The 16,251-nt window shown below is 39.1% G+C and overlaps 1 protein-coding gene across 1 annotated transcript; it reads left to right on the top strand.

The window, feature by feature from the left end:
• Nucleotides 1–389: 389 nt before the first annotated feature.
• LOC110904026 lies at nucleotides 390–14,270 on the top strand. The gene is made up of 8 exons (XM_022149833.2): nucleotides 390–682; nucleotides 1,441–1,767; nucleotides 2,321–3,877; nucleotides 10,955–11,095; nucleotides 12,177–12,295; nucleotides 13,129–13,291; nucleotides 13,460–13,696; nucleotides 13,792–14,270. The coding sequence occupies exons 2-8, from the start codon at nucleotides 1,443–1,445 to the stop codon at nucleotides 13,929–13,931; spliced, it is 2,682 nt and encodes an 893-aa protein (XP_022005525.1). The 5' UTR covers nucleotides 390–682; nucleotides 1,441–1,442; the 3' UTR covers nucleotides 13,932–14,270.
• Nucleotides 14,271–16,251: the final 1,981 nt, after the last annotated feature.

The following is a 16,251-nucleotide window of genomic DNA, read 5'->3' on the forward strand; positions in this document are numbered from 1 at the left end:
GTTTTTTAGAATTTTTTTGATTTTTTGGAATTTACTATTTTTTTGTTTTAATGTTTTAGAGTTTACACTTAAGTCCCTGTGTTTCTAAAACTGACGCAAACCGTCCCTGAATTAGTTAGTTAACTCAAAGTTAACAAAATAAATGGATGAAGTTAAATTAGTGGACTGAAATGGTTACGAAAATGAAACTAATGGACTGAAATGGCAATTTTTGAACTAATGGACTGAAACCGTTATTTTTGACAAATCTCAGGGACGAAAACAGTAATTAACTCTAAAGGATATGATGTGGAGGGTTTTTTAAAATAGGAGGTAAATTTTAAAAAGTAGTGATTTTTTTGTTAAATTATAGGGTTAAAATAATGGAGTGGATGTGAATGCATTTAACTAGGGATAAAACTCATAACCTAGTTTCTTCTTAAAACGAGATGTGCGAGCTGCGAACCTACGAAGTCAACTCGAATCTTTTCGAATTCGTTGCTTAGCAAGAACAAATCGTACAAGAAGGTAGTTTTGGATTCTGTTTTTTGTTATGAAGCTTAATATTCGGGGGTTATGTCGGCTCTTTTAACTGTATTAATGGAGAACCACAGAAGCTGACGTTTATGAGAAGCAAAACCAGTAGCGTCTAGGGTCTAAGCTCGTCGATTGCTCCTTGAACCATTTAATCTGCACTATAGAGGTACTATAACTAGTTTGTGAATTTGTATTTTCTGTTTTACCATGTCCTCTGATATTTGAGCCCTAATTTAGGCATAGAGGAAAGACTTACGACCTAACCTGATAAATCTCTGTTCATCAAAGAAACCATAAAATATGAACAAATAATTCAGAGAGATATTTACTAAATGGTCAAGCACTTGTGTATATTTGCATCAGGTCCATTGAAACTTTTCCATCAACACTTTTATTGTATGCAGTATGTTTCTGTTTATTTATTTAATTTTTTGGAATGAAGCTCATCTGCTATTTTAAGCAGATCAATTGTAAAAAGTGATTTTTTTTTCAGATTTTTTTTTGAATAGCAATTCCTAGATTTTTCTTTTGGTTGTCGAGTACACCACTTACCACCAGGATGTCACTTTGGGGACACATACATATTCTTTAGTTAATACGGTGGTTTAGATAGATGTCTTGAAACCAGAAGTGGTAAGCTTGAGTTAAGATAGTTGAGCCAAAAACTTTGCTAAACTGCTAATGACTACATGGATGAGAAACCAGAAGTAGTTAAATTATCTTATGCTTCAGTCCCATTTTGATTTCGATCATTGACCTTGGGATTCATTGCTATTTTATTTGTAGGTTTATGTAACTTGTGTACCATGTGGTGTAACTCCCACATTACATGCTAAATAAGTAATTGATGTTCAATTAAATGCAGTCTTGGGGTTGCTCTTGTATCTGTCAAGTCTAAATCTGTTCCTGTTTGCTTATGTGCAGGGATGGCGGGGGGCGTGAACTGGAGTGTGGATGAGATTCGCTTAAAAGATTATGATCCATCTACAGGGTCTTCTACTCTTATTCAGGGCTCAAGCTCCTACGGTTCTCAGTTAACCCAGTCTGCTGCTTATAGTCAATTTCGGGAACCTTACGACATTACTGAGTTCAACAGGACAGGTTCTTGGAGTTATACACAAGGAATTGAGGAAATTGGCGGTTCGCCTAATTCGGATTTTGGCGGTTCGACTAATTCGGATTTTGGCGGTTCGCCTAATTTGGAAATTGATCAGATATTGAGAAGTTTAGAAGAAGAGCTATTGGGATCAGGTCCATTTAAACTCTTCCATCAACACTTTTATTATATGCAGTATGTTTCTGTTTATTTATTTATTTTTTTTGGGAATGAAGCTCATCTGCTTTTTAATCAGATCAATTGTAAAAGTGACTTTTTTTAATAGTAATTCCTAGATTTTTCTTTTGATTATGGAGTACACCACTTACCACCAGGATGTCACGTTGGGGACAAATACATTTTCTTTAGTTAATACGGTGGTTTAGATAGATGTCTTGAAACATTCATTTGGTAAGCAGTAAGCATGAGTTGAGATGAGCCAAAAACTTTGCTAAACTGCTGATGACTACATGGATGAGAAACCAGAAGTGGTTGTATTATCTTATGCTTCAGTCCCATTTTGATTTCGATCATGGACCTTGGGATTCATTGTTATTTTATTTGTAGGTTTATTATGTAACTTGTGTACCATGTGGTGTAACTCCCACATTACATGCTAAATAAGTAATTGATGATCAATTAAATGCAGTCTTGGGGTTGCTCTTGTATCCGTCATGTCTAAATCTGTTCCTGTTTGCTTATGTGCAGGGACGGTGCGGGGCGTGGACTGGAGTGAGGATGAGATTCGCTTAAAAGATTATGACCTATCTCAGATGCCAGATATTCCGATTTGCCCATTCCTTGTGAAGTTGTTCTTGCAGGTTCCTCATTTGACAGTCATCCCTCCCACCTTCTTCGAACACATGCCTGTGCTTCAGGTGTTAGATATCTCTAATACAAACATAGTGTCTTTGCCGACATCCATTTCTAGCTTAAGCTTGCTTCAGGAATTTATCTTGAGAGACTGTTCTGCTTTGATTGAATTACCAACTCAAATTGGAATGCTTTTGAATCTCAAGTTGTTTGATATTCAAGGTACCCAACTCATGTTTTTACCAAAGGAAATGGGAAAGCTGAAAAATTTAGAAATTCTGCGCGTCTCTTTGTCTGAATATGCAAAAGACTACGTTAAAAGTAGTGTCAATGAGACCGTAATCCCTAGAAAGATGATATCAGAACTCAAAAAATTGAAGGAGTTGTGCGTTATAATCAGTGTAGGTCCAGAACCTGAGTGGTGGGAGGAAGAAGTAAAATATATTCAAAGTGAATTGTGTGATCTAGAGAATCTTGAAACTCTGAGATGGTACTTGCCAACGACTGAAGTACTACAACAGTTTTTACTTCTTGAAAGAAATCGTGTTCCAATGTATGCAAATTTATCCAATTTGATGTTAACCATTGGTCAACATGCACAACTTACATCTTGCCTACCACATGGACTTGAAGAGAAGTTTGAGGAATTTAAGAACTGCCTAAAATGGATAAATGCTGAAGGAAGCATGGATGCCATCTCAAAGATAATGGCTAGTGCTGAAGCCTTGTTCTTGTCTCGCCATTGGACAATCAGAAAGCTCTCGACTTTTAATGTTACAAAGCTGAAGTATTGCTTACTTGCAGAATGCAACGAGATGGAAACTGTTGTTGAAGTAGATGGCTTGTCTGAAGATGTAGAAACTAGAATAAAGAATGGTGAAAAAGTTGGATTTGAATTGCTACAATATTTGAGTATTCATTACATGAACAAGTTACAAAGTATTTGGAAGGGACCGATCGGCAAAGATAGTCTTTCCAAACTAAGAATCTTATCATTGCATACATGTCCAAAGTTGACTTCGATTTTCACCCTAACAATAGCTCAAAATCTTTCATGCTTGGCAGAGCTTACAGTTGAAGATTGCCCTAAAGTTACGAGCCTCATTAGTAATGAATCCCACAACATTAAACTTGGTCTGGTTCTTCCAACCTTGGAGAAGATTTTTCTCTTAGACCTACCCGTGTTGGTCAACATTTTTGTTGGTCGAATTATGTTGGAGAATCTAAGGACTATGTTGATCTATAGTTGCCCTCGTTTCCGGGATCTTTCTAACATGGAGTTACCACGCATAAAGAAGATCGAAGGAGAGGATGAATGGTGGAAAGCATTGGATTGTGATAAATCCCCTTGGAAAAATATCTTTGTGCAACTTAAAAAAAGAAGAGCTTTGATTGAGCAGTTATCTGAGGCTACAAACTCTCTACAACATTTCCATGATATTCTATCACACGGTAAAATTTCTCAATAACTCAATGGTTATATTACATCTCAATTACACATTTCCAAAGGTTATTGATAGGATCTGGAATTAGTACTCAACCAAATATTCGATTAAATAGCAAGTAATCCAATTTGAGAAGTATTAGGTCTCCAATTACTAAGGTAAGAACCCTAATTTTGTATAATAAACATTGGCACCATAAAAACAAAGAAATAAAAACCGTCCCAGAATTAGCTCCTACATTGACTAAGGCATATCTGGAACCGCCCAATGAGTAAGATGGGTTGACCCGATGACCAGATCCATGGGTACGTATCAGTTATATTCATCAATGCTTATATTCATCAATGCTGATGCTTGTAGAATTAAATTCTTCATACAACAATACGAACCCAAAACTGATCTTATTCCTAAAATTATTGTTGATAATTTGTGTTGCTCACCTAAAGAAACTTGTACAACTAAATAGAAAATGTATTCTTAAGAGCAACACTACGGTCTAAACATAAATCAAAGTTATGAACTCAAAACCCCACATAAATATCCTAGGAAATATCATTTTATGGATTAGGATCAAATACAAAGGATCCTAATTGTAAGAACTGTAAGAAGAATTTATAGAGTGACAAGTGTCCAATAACCTAAAAAAACCCACTACACAAAAAAACCCTACTACAAAAAAAAAAAAAACCTTAAACATCCACCACCACCAAAAACCTAACCCCCCCCCCCCACACACACACACACACATCACCCACCCTAAAAAAAAACTTTTTTTTTTGCCGAGGGGTGGAGGGTGGGGGTTTAGGTTTTTGGGTGGGGGTGGGTGTTTAGTTTTTTTTAGGTTTTTGAGGGGTGGGGGGGGGGGTTAGGTTTTTGGTGGTGATGTAATGGGTTTAGTTTTAGGTTATTGGACACTTGTCACTCTATAAATCCTTCTTACACTTCTTACAATTAGAAGCCTTTGTAGAATAACTTGACCCATCATTCTATATCTTAATTTTCAATTGTTATAGCTAAAAGATACTAGCAGAAAAAATGAAACCGATTTCTATTACACTACAAATACCAATGTCTTGTGACCCCTGTAGTCAAAACTCAAAAGTACAGCCAGCGCCTAGTTGCCTTTGACATATGCAAGGCACATACCTTTTAGCCCAAAGGTTTTTTTTGTTTATTATTTTTTTTTGTTTTAACTGTTGATCTTTAGTTATTGAGTTGGAGGAGAAATGGGGTAGAAGAGAGAGGAAGGTGTCTAAGGAACTTTGCTAGGCATGGAATGGAGTTACAAGGAGGGAGGCTTAGAACTTAGCTGAAAGTTTATGGTTGGGGACCTGGGGTAGAAAGGAGATGCGGTTAAGAGTATTTTTGTGTAAATGGTCTATTTGTTGCCAGATAGTACATTACACTCGCAATGTGTATTACACTTCTTAAATCTTATCTAGAAACAATAAAAAGTTAATTAGATTTTGAAAATTATAATAGTTTATTGTTAGATTTTTAATTGTTTAGAGTTAAATGTCATTTTACTCCCTGTGGTTTGGGCCATTTTGCCAGTTTAGTCCGAAGGTTTCATTTTTCGCATGTGGGTCCAAAAAGGTTTGATCGTTGCCATTTTAGTTCACTGGGTTAACTTCATCCATTATTTCTGTTAACGAGAAAGGCAATTCGGTCATTTTATTGGAGTCAAAGCCAAAGAGAAGAGTCAAAGGACTGTATTTAGGTGCTGAATTTAGGATTAGTAAATCTTTTATTTTTCATTTAAGTACTCCATTTCCTGCTTGTTAGTCAATATTAGATGCGAGATTTTAGGGATTTCATATTTATTGTAATTGATTTATGTTTCCTTTTATATGTCTTGTATTGTCCTATATAAGGACCTCCTAATGTACTCAGTAAAATAACACAATACAATACAAGTTTGATTTGGTATCAGAGCCAAATCAGCTCCTCCATAATTCACGGCTGCCAAACCTTCTACCCAGCCAGAAACCCTAACAGCAGCAGCGCTGCCTACTGCAGCCGCCACCACCTTTACCGAAAATAAACCCTTCCAATCACTATGGCAGCCATTACAACCCTAACAAACCAGGAGAAAACTATTCACAACTCTCACAAATTCGCTTTTAACCTAAAACCTACCAACTATGGCCATTGGAGATCAATGATAGAATCTTCATTTTTCTGTTTCACGCGCTGCATCAGTTGGTATCAGAGCCGAATTCCTGGCTCAAAATGCCTCCGAGGAGAAACAACAACAGGCCTCTTGATGAAGTGTATGAACGAGAGTTGGAGCAGCGACTTATGGCAAAGGTGGATGAACGGTTGGATCAAGTGGTCAATCAGTTGACTGATCGGATGGCCGATTTGATCAATCGTAGGAGGCAGGGACCCAATGACGGGTATGGTTCTGATTTTAGTAACCCATTTGGTGACGGTTCGGCTTCCGAAGACGAACAGGAAGGGCGACCAAGGGGTGAACGTGGAGGGGGTAACATGCGTTGGGATTCTGGAATAAGAGTTGATATTCCGGAATTTGATGGGTCTAGTTTGAATCCGGAGAGGTTCATCGATTGGTTGGCTACCGTAGAGGAGGTGTTCGAGTACAAGGAGGTGCCTGAAAATAAGCGGGTGGCCTTGATCGCTAACAGGTTACGTGGTAGGGCCTCTGCGTGGTGGCAACAATTGAAATTAACACGGGATAGACTCGGGAAGTCAAGGATTGTGACGTGGGACAAGATGAAAAAGTGCTTGCGGTCCAATTTTTTGCCTCATAATTTTCAAAGGTTGATGTACCAGCGTCTGCAGAATTTGAAACAGGGGGCTAAATCGGTTGATGATTATACCACAGAGTTTTACCAGTTGATTGCGAGGAATGATATTCAAGAACCAGAGGAGCAACTTGTTTCTCGGTATATTGGGGGTCTAAGGGTTCAGATCATGGAGGCCGTGAATCTTTTTGATCCGTTAACCATTCCTGAGGCACACCAACGGGCGTTGGCCTTTGAGAAGTAAAACCGTTGGGTGGGCGGTTCATTTACCCCTGCTGGGGGAAACGTTGGGTCAGGCAGTGGGGCACCATGTGGCGGGCCTAGTCAAGGGAAGCCGGGGGGTAGTAATACCGGGCCTACTTCTAAGGGGGCTAGCAGTAGTGGTCCGAGATGTTTCAGTTGTGGTGAAACAGGCCATCGTCAAGCTGAGTGCAAAAAGGCTGGTAAAAGACACTTATTTGTTGAGTCGGAGGATGATCAGTATGAAGAGTATGAGAATAACCCAGTGTACGATGAAGAAACTGAATATGAAGAGGAGGTTGTGACCGGGGATGTTGAGGTGAACTTGGTGGTTAGGCGTTCTTGCTATGCACCAAAGGCAGATGGGGATGACTGGCTGAAACACAACATGTTCCACTCAACATGTACCATTTTGGGGAAGGTTTGCACGTTTGTCATTGATTCGGGGAGTTGTGACAATCTGATTTCTGAAGAGGCAGTTTAAAAGTTGGCCTTGAAGACAGAGAGTCACCCGAAACCGTACAAGCTTCAATGGCTGAAAAAGGGAGGTGAAGTGACGGTATCTAAAAGGGCACTTGTTTCAATTTCCATTGGGTCCACGTACAAGGATATGTCGTGTGTGATGTGGTCCCTATGGACGCGTGTCACTTATTGTTGGGCAGACCTTGGGAGTACGAGCGTAATATAGAACATAACGGGCGGTCCAATACTTATAGTTTTCTGTTTGGTGGTGTGAAGATCACTCTTGTTCTTAGCAAGCCTAAGCAGTTAGCCGCAAAACAGTCGGGTACTTTGTTGACCATTAGTCAGTTTCAAGATGAGTTGGAGGATACGGACAGTGTTTTTGTTTTGATAGGGAAGGCAGTGCCCGAGGAAGTCGAAATTCCTAATGCTATGGTTCCTTTGCTTGAGGAATTTTCTGATGTTTTTCCTGTTGAGTTGCCTGATGGATTACCACCTTTGCGTGACATCCAACATCATATTGATTTGGAGCCTGGGTCACAGTTACCCAACAGACCACATTACAGGATGAGCCCTGCTGAGCATGAGGAGTTGCGAAGACAGGTTGAGGAGTTAATTTCTAAGGGCCACGTTCGTGAAAGTATGAGCCCTTGTGCTGTTCCGGCTTTACTGACTCCAAAGAAAGATGGTACTTGGCGTATGTGTGTTGACAGTCGAGCAATCAACAAGATCACTGTGAGGTACAGGTTTCCTATTCCTCGACTTGATGATTTGCTTGATCAAATTAGTGGTGCTAGTATTTTTACGAAGTTAGATTTGAAGAGTGGTTATTACCAGATTCGTCTTAGACCGGGTGACGAGTGGAAGACTGCCTTCAAGACCCGTGAAGGATTGTATGAGTGGTTGGTGATGCCATTTGGTTTATCAAACGCACCTAGTACTTTTATGCGTGTGATGAATCAGTTGCTTAGGCCTTTTATTGGGAAGTTCGTGGTTGTGTATTTTGATGACATACTCATTTATAGTGCTTCTTTCAGCGACCATGTTGTGCATGTGAGGCAGGTTTTGGCCTTACTTCGAAGGGACCGTTTTTATGCAGCCACCAAGAAGTGTGTGTTCATGGCCCCTAAAGTGTTATTCTTGGGGTATGTTATTTCTGGTGATGGGATACAGGTTGATGAATCTAAAGTGGCGGCTGTTCACAATTGGCCAACTCCTACTACAATTACTGAAGTTCGTAGTTTTCATGGGCTTGCTTCTTTTTACAGACGGTTTATCCCACACTTCAGTTCTATTATGGCCCCAGTGACAGATTGTATGAAGGGGAAGACGTTTGTATGGACAGATGAGGCAGAGTTGGCTTTTCAAGTTGTGAAAGAGAAGCTCACTATAGCACCAATTCTGGTATTGCCTAATTTTTCTCAAGTTTTTGAACTTCATACTGATGCCTCAAAGGTTGGAATTGGTGGGGTTCTTAGTCAGGGTGGTCGACCTGTTGCTTATTTTAGTGAGAAGTTAACTGGGCCTAAGTTGAGGTACAGTACTTATGACCTAGAGTTTTATGCAGTGGTCCAAGCTGTAAAGCATTGGCGCCATTACTTGTTTCACAAGGAGTTTGTCTTATTCACTGATCATGATTCCCTAAGGCACATTCGTACTCAAGACAAGGTATCTCATAAACATGGGCGATGGTTGGCCTTTCTTGAGAAGTTTACTTTCGTGGTCAAGCACAAGACTGGTGTTTCAAATAGGGTTGCTGATGCCTTAAGCAGGAGGAGTAATCTGCTTGTATCTATGAGGGTTGATGTGCCAGGTTTGGAGGTCATTCGTGAGCAGTTAGCCATTGACCCTTATTTCTCGGTTATTTTGCAGGATGTGGAAATTGGGCAAAGGACAGACTTTCTTTTGCATGATGGGTTTCTGTTCAAGGGGAATCAGCTATGTATTCCCGATTCTAGTCTTCACTTACAGATTATTAAAGAGTTACATGGTGAAGGGCATGTTGGTCGTGATCGTACTTTACAGCTGGTTCAAGATTCTTATTATTGGCCAACTATGAGGAAAGAGGTGGATCGTTATGTGAAGAGGTGTCGTATTTGTCAAGTTTCCAAGGGCACGGCTACTAATGCGGGTCTCTATATGCCTTTGCCCATTCCCTCACAGCCATGGGTTGACATTAGTATGGATTTCGTGTTGGGGTTACCTCGTACTCAGAGGGGTAATGATTCCATCTTTGTTGTGGTGGATCGGTTTTCCAAGATAGTCCATTTTATTCCCTGCAAGAAGACGACTGATGCTGTTAATGTAGCCCAACTCTTCTTTCGTGATGTGTACCGTTTGCATGGGCTACCTTCTTCTATCGTGTCTGATCGGGATACCCGATTCCTGAGTCATTTTTGGCGTAGCTTGTGGAAGATGGTGAATACTCAACTTAACTTCAGTAGTGCTTATCACCCACAAACTGATGGGCAAACTGAAGTTGTTAATCAGTCACTTGGGAATTTGTTGAGGTGTTTGGTTGGTGATCATGTGAAGGCATGGGATCAAAAGTTGTGCCAAGCTGAGTTTGCTCATAACCATGCTGTCAATCGGAGCACTGGATATAGCCCATTCCAGATAGTTTATTCATCTCAGTCTCGGGGACCACTTGATTTGATGTCTCTTCCTGTTTCTGGATCTGTTCCAAAGAAAGTTCAGGATTTTTTAGAGGGTTTACATGAAGTTCATAATGCTGTGTATGATCATTTGACCCGAGCTAATCTGAAGTATAAGCAAGCTGCTGATCAGAAGCGTAGGCATGTTGAGTTCGAGGAAGGTGACTTTGTTTGGGCTGTTTTGACTAAAGATCGTTTACAGTTGGGGAATACAACAAGTTATCAGCGAAGAAGATTGGCCCAGTTGAAATCGTGGAGAAGATCAATCCAAATGCATATCGTCTAAAACTGCCTCGTCACATTCGTTGTGCTGATGTGTTTAATGTGAAGCATCTGTTGCCTTATTATGGAGAGTCTTCTGATGATGAAAGTGTTGGTAATTCGAGGGCGAATTATGTCTATCCAGGGGGGAATGATGTGGGCCCAAGCGTGGAGGAACGGGCTATTTTGTACTTGGAGGCCCAAGACCGCGTAAGAAAAGGGCCTTCACTAAAATGGCTCTAACTTGGGCTACGGGGGTCCGTTTGGGACGTGCGACCAGGCGATTCGAACGCGAGAACGAGCTTCATCTTGCTGCAAACGCCTACGGCGGTTTGGGTCATCGTCCGGGCCAAAAAAAACGCTTATTTCTATTACTTATTTGCATTTTTATGTTTTTTTGAACTATTTTGGGCTTTTTGTTTTAGGCCGTGTGTTTGGCCCGTTATCTTTTTTAGGCCCGTTTCGAATTTCAGTCTTTATTTATATGTTGCTAAATCTAATGAGAAGATCAGAATTGAATTTTGAGAAAACAGTTTTTCACTTCAAATTCCGTGGCCTTTGGGGTTATAATTTGGGGGTTGGGGAAGAACTACACGGGTATTCGTAGAATCAACGTGTAATCTTCATTTTTCCGTTTCACGCGCTGCATCAATTTGTGTTGCTCACCTAAAGAAACTTGTACCACTAATAAAATGGCAGGTGAAAGGAAGAAGGGGAGAACTAAACATAAAGTTGCAGCTGTTCAGAAGCTTTATGATGCATGCAGAGATGTTTTTGCTAATTGTGGCCCAGGTGTTGTTCCAGATGCTCAGGGTATTGAACGCCTGAAAGACATTTTAAGTAAGTTTTTTTATTTTTTAATTTTTAATATTTTTTTTCTATTAGTTTTTTAATGTTAATTTTGAAGTTTTTGCATATGGATTTGTTTGGAGTCTTTTAAAGTTTAAATCTTGATTAATATTATTGTTTTTGAATCTGAATGAGGGTTAGAATTACTTTTGCTATCGTTTCAATGTGCTTGTGCAGTTTGGTGTGTTGTAGATTGTTTAGTTGACTTTTGAAATTAGTCCAATTTTGACCTGGTGTCAAATGGGTTCATTTTGAATTTTTTAAGTAATCTTTTGATTAGAATGCTTATGAATCTTGGTTTATTTTAATATTTAATTTCCATATGCAAATGCATCTAGGCAGTTTTTGCATCTATTTCTTGATTGATAATATATTGGATTTTGTTGGTGCAATTAAAGTTATTGATTTTGAATAAAAAAGCTTGTATTTTTTTTTTTTGTAGGTGATTTGAGGGGTAGGTGTGCTTTTGTTGTATTTTCAATGAGTTTGTTCAATTTGATATTATCATGTCTTGTAGACTGTTTAGTTGACTTTTGAAATTAGTCCAATTTTGACCTAGTGTCAAATGGCTTAATTTTTAATTTGAAAATGGAACATCTATGCATGTGTGAGATTTAGTTTGTAATTTAGAAATAATAGAAATTAATTCTAATTATGGAAGGGGTATGTGAAAATGATGAAACATATAGAATCTTTGATGCTTTGTTGTTTGTTTAATCTGGTAATTGTAAACACATTTCATATCTTAATCCAATAATCTGCTGCTTGTAATGTTATCTATCGAATTTTATTGAAATTAGTTCAAATCACTTGATCTAATTATCCGTCTTGAACATATATCAATTTGAAAGGGTTTCCGTTCCGTGTGCTACTTTCTTACTTTTGTGGTGGGTTAAATTTGTGGTTACGTGTTTGTTGGCGCACCGCTTAAACCTTTGTCGTGTATGTTTGTTGTAAATGTAGGATAAGATGGTATTTATTACGTGCTTAACACGTGTTAATTGAATAAAAAGGTACCATTAATAAGAAAATATAGCGGTTAGATTTTTATTTTTTATTTATCTTTTTGCAGACGGAATGACTGAACATGATGTTGGTGTCCGGCCTAATATGCCATTTTTCAAGGTTAAAGAAACAGAGGGATTTCCTAAAATCACATACCTACACCTTTCCGAATGTGACAAATTTTCGGTATGTTATTTATTTGTCAATATTTAGTATCTATTCTTTTATTTATATGATATCTACATCCCTATAATTTAGCCCAAAATCATCTTTATCTCGAAAATTTGTTTTGTTTATTTAAAAAACTACATATTTCCCATATATATCTTTATTTATTTAATTAATAGATATTGGGTTTAAATAACCCCAGCTTTTACCATTTGGCCGATAACACTCTCCACTTACGAATTGTACCACGCCACTCCCAACTTTCAACTTATTTCCCTCTGCACTCCCAAACTAACTGAACCCTAACCCAGTTAGCTGACGTCAAATGCCACATCACTAAACAAGTGGCACATCTGATGTCATGTCAGCGAAAAAGCCATGCTAGTTGCCATGACAGATGCCACGACAGCGAAAAGTGCCATGTCAGATGTCACGTCAGCAAAAAACTACTAACTGGGTTCAGTTAGTTTGGGAGTGCCAGAGGAAAATAAGTTGAAAGTTGAGAGTGGCATTGTACAATTTGTAAGTTGAGAGTATTATCGGTCAAATGGTGAAAGTTAGGGTTATTTAAATCCAATATCACCTTAATTAAATAATATTTATTTTGTTATTATTGTTTATCTATTTCTTCCATTTACAAAAATATGAGGAAACATCTTATTGGTAAACGAATAGTGAGTCCCTAAATATGGTGAATGGGAAGTGAGTCCCTCAAATTATAGGGATGGGGTTTGTAATGGTAATGCTTTTAGGCTACACAATTTCAATAGGTGATCTACATTGCGTTAAACTAAAATCGGTAGTATAACTGTATAATGGTGAACATGTAATGATATGCATTGTCTCTTCAGATTGGAATATTTCTATTGCCGCCAACGGGTGTCCTGCCACTCCACAACCACCCTCAGATGACGGTTTTCAGTAAGCTTCTGTTTGGAACCATGCACATCAAAGCATATGATTGGGTCGATAATATTGCTTCAAGCTCTGCTCCTAAATCCGATTCATCAGAGTGTGAGTTCTTAACTAGTGGCATATATTTTTTTTTCCATATCTTATTGAAAATTCTATCACATGTGGCTAGGGTGACCACTTGGTCAAAACAGGTTGGGTTGACCCGAAACAACTAATCGGGTCACTTTAAATTCATGGCTTTAAACTCACGAAACCCGTGTTCTTCAGGTGAAGAAACGGCTGAAGAAAAAACCGTTAGCGTACGTTTGGCAAAGCTCAAAGTCAACTCTGACTTCACTGCCCCATGCAACACCTCAATTCTCTACCCAACAGATGGTGGGAACATGCATTGCTTTACAGCAATAACATCATGTGCCGTTCTTGATGTTTTGGGCCCGCCATACTGTGATGCCGAAGGCAGGCACTGCCAATACTATCGTACTCATCCTTTCACCAGCTTTTCAGGTTCATCACTCGTAACCCCCGTTAACTAATCACTTCCCACTTCTCTATTTCCATAATAATCGTAAAAATACTAAAACTTTTCGATTGTATGGCAGCTGGAGATAATAAACAGTTGCCTGGTGACGACGAGAAGGCGAAAGAGCTAGACTACGCATGGCTCGAAGAGATAGATAAACCCGCAGGCTTATCCGTGGTCGGAGCGCCATACAACGGGCCGAGAATCGTGGAGAAATGAGTAGAGATCGATCCGGAGTTGAAAATGGCTGCACAAAACAGAAAGTTTCGTCTGTTTTTGTTTCGCATTTGTTTTGTTTTAGGATTTGTTGGGTAAAGATGGTTTTGGTTTGCTTTGGTTTAAGATGTTGTACATAAACTTGACTTGAGCATAAGGGTAGTACATATTTTCTTGAGTTGGAACGACCAAATAAAAGTACAACGGTTGCGGGAGGTACACATTTGGTCGTTCTATGTCGGGAAAAAGTATTCACCATAAATGGGGATGGATATAAAGCGTACTTGTTTAGGACCAACATGAAGTGGTTTATTTTTTTTAATGGTTTGGTGATATTTGCTAGATGTAGTTTGTTGCTACTTTAGGATATATAGACAATTCAATTACCCGATTTGCATATAAAATTTTATTTCTCAACTGTGAAATCGGGGATGATATCTAAATGTAAATGAAAAATTGTAGGGAGTATGCAACAGATTCAACACATATAAGGATCCCTATGTTTTATAGGGTACAACAAACGAAGCAGTGTTATAGGTAGTTTACTACGCGTGTCTCTAAGTTTCATATTTTGTGACTTATCGATTTTTGAATTTCTGAGAAGTGGGTTAAAGATTTGCTAGAGTTGCACCTCTCTTAAGAACTTTGAACTTTTAGAGGATGATACATAGATGTCTTAGCTTTGTTATTAGATGGTTAGGTTTTTCTTAAACTTTGGAGTGACTTAGCATGCTATCTTCTTGCATTTATGTATATATATTGTTGCATCATACTATATAAGTTTCTATTTTACTAAATTACTCTTTTACCACTTTTGCTATTTGGTAATTGTCGGCGAAATAAAAAATTAGGCTCAAAATTGTAGTAAGAGGAAATGAATTAAAAAATAAGACCTTGGAGCCAAGACTTAAACTTGAGACCTCAACATTATTTTGAAATTTTTTAAGAATAAAACACAACTGGGGAGAAATATCATCAAAATGTCTCGCCGGAGGGTGCCTATACCGGAGAAACTCCAAGGTCGGATCACAAAATTCTTCGTTACAAACTTACCAGACAGATGCAGTGGCTTTGATCTATCGGAGTATGTTCGAAAACATGGCGAAATTTACGATCTATACATTGCACGGAAGAGGGATAAGGAGGGCAACAGGTTCGGTTTTGTCTCCATGTTGGACGTGAAAGACAGGTCGGAAATGGTGAAGAATCTGAGCAGCATACGTATAGGGGACTTCCGTTTGAAGGTTAATGTGGCATTGTTTTCTTTAGAAGATGGTGAGATTGGACAGAACCCGAAGGAGACAAAGAAGGAGGTTTCGGATAGGAAGGAAAACAGAGGAGGTTATCAAGGGAGGAACACTAATAACATGTTTAATGTTGGAGGCCGGTCGTTCAAGGAAACGCTAACTGGAAGGAGGGACGATAACAACGGTGGTTGTGTGATTCGAGTAGAAGATAGAATTAACGGGTTCGAAAGACTACATGGGAGAGCTCTGATTGCAAGGATGATTGATCTAGATGCGCTCAAGAACATCAAGTTAATACTGAATGATATATCCCAGTTTGAAGGAAAAGTTCAGTACCTGGGGGGACTCTCGGTGATGATAACTTTCGAGAACAAGGAGGCAGCAGAGATAGTTTTACAAGCGGCAAAGGAGGTGCTAGGAAGGTTCTCGTCGGTGTCACTTTGGGAGGGTCAGACATTGTTTTATGAAAGGTTGGCATGGCTAAAGGTACAAGGCATTCCCATACAATTATTAAATGATGAAGTCATTACACGGGTGGGTGGTGCAGTTGGGAAAGTGGTATTTAAAGCTCCTAGGTCGGAAAATGACAGTGATTTATCCTATGATTACATTGGGGTGATGATCACAATGGGTCGTCGGGTATCGGAAGAGGTTATTTTGCAGTGGCGTGGTAGAAGATTTAGAGTATGGGTCACGGAAGAAAAGGGTGACTGGGTGCCCGAATTGATTGAGGATACTCGAGAAAAGGTAGAACATGGGGTTAACGATGCAAACCAGGGAAGGAAAGATGATGATACGGAGGAGGAGGCGATACCGGAAAACAAAGAGACAAACGGGGACGATAATAAGGGTGTTACGGTGACTGATCTCGAGACAGAAGGGGATGACATATCGGAGACGGTGGCCGGAGAAGATGAGACAAACCGGTCGGTGCTGGAAAAATCGGTTACCAATAATTACGGGATTACATTGAATGATACGGTGGAAACTTCCAAAAATAGTGGAATGGTTAAGGAAGGTATTAATGATGATGTATTTATTTCTGGAACTAATTTTGACTTTGAAAAAGATTGGTG

This window comes from Helianthus annuus, chromosome 14, assembly GCF_002127325.2.
Source record: "Helianthus annuus cultivar XRQ/B chromosome 14, HanXRQr2.0-SUNRISE, whole genome shotgun sequence".
Lineage (NCBI taxonomy): Eukaryota > Viridiplantae > Streptophyta > Magnoliopsida > Asterales > Asteraceae > Helianthus > Helianthus annuus.

What these genes read in the sequence shown, in the direction of transcription:
- LOC110904026 (XM_022149833.2), top strand. Translation starts at nt 1,443, where the DNA reads ATGGCGGGGGGCGTGAACTGGAGTGTGGATGAGATTCGCTTAAAAGAT. An exon ending in ACGCCTGAAAGACATTTTAA is followed by an intron (nt 11,096 to 12,176) that starts GTAAGTTTTTTT and finishes ATCTTTTTGCAG; the next exon opens with ACGGAATGACTGAACATGAT. An exon ending in TAAATCCGATTCATCAGAGT is followed by an intron (nt 13,292 to 13,459) that starts GTGAGTTCTTAA and finishes CGTGTTCTTCAG; the next exon opens with GTGAAGAAACGGCTGAAGAA.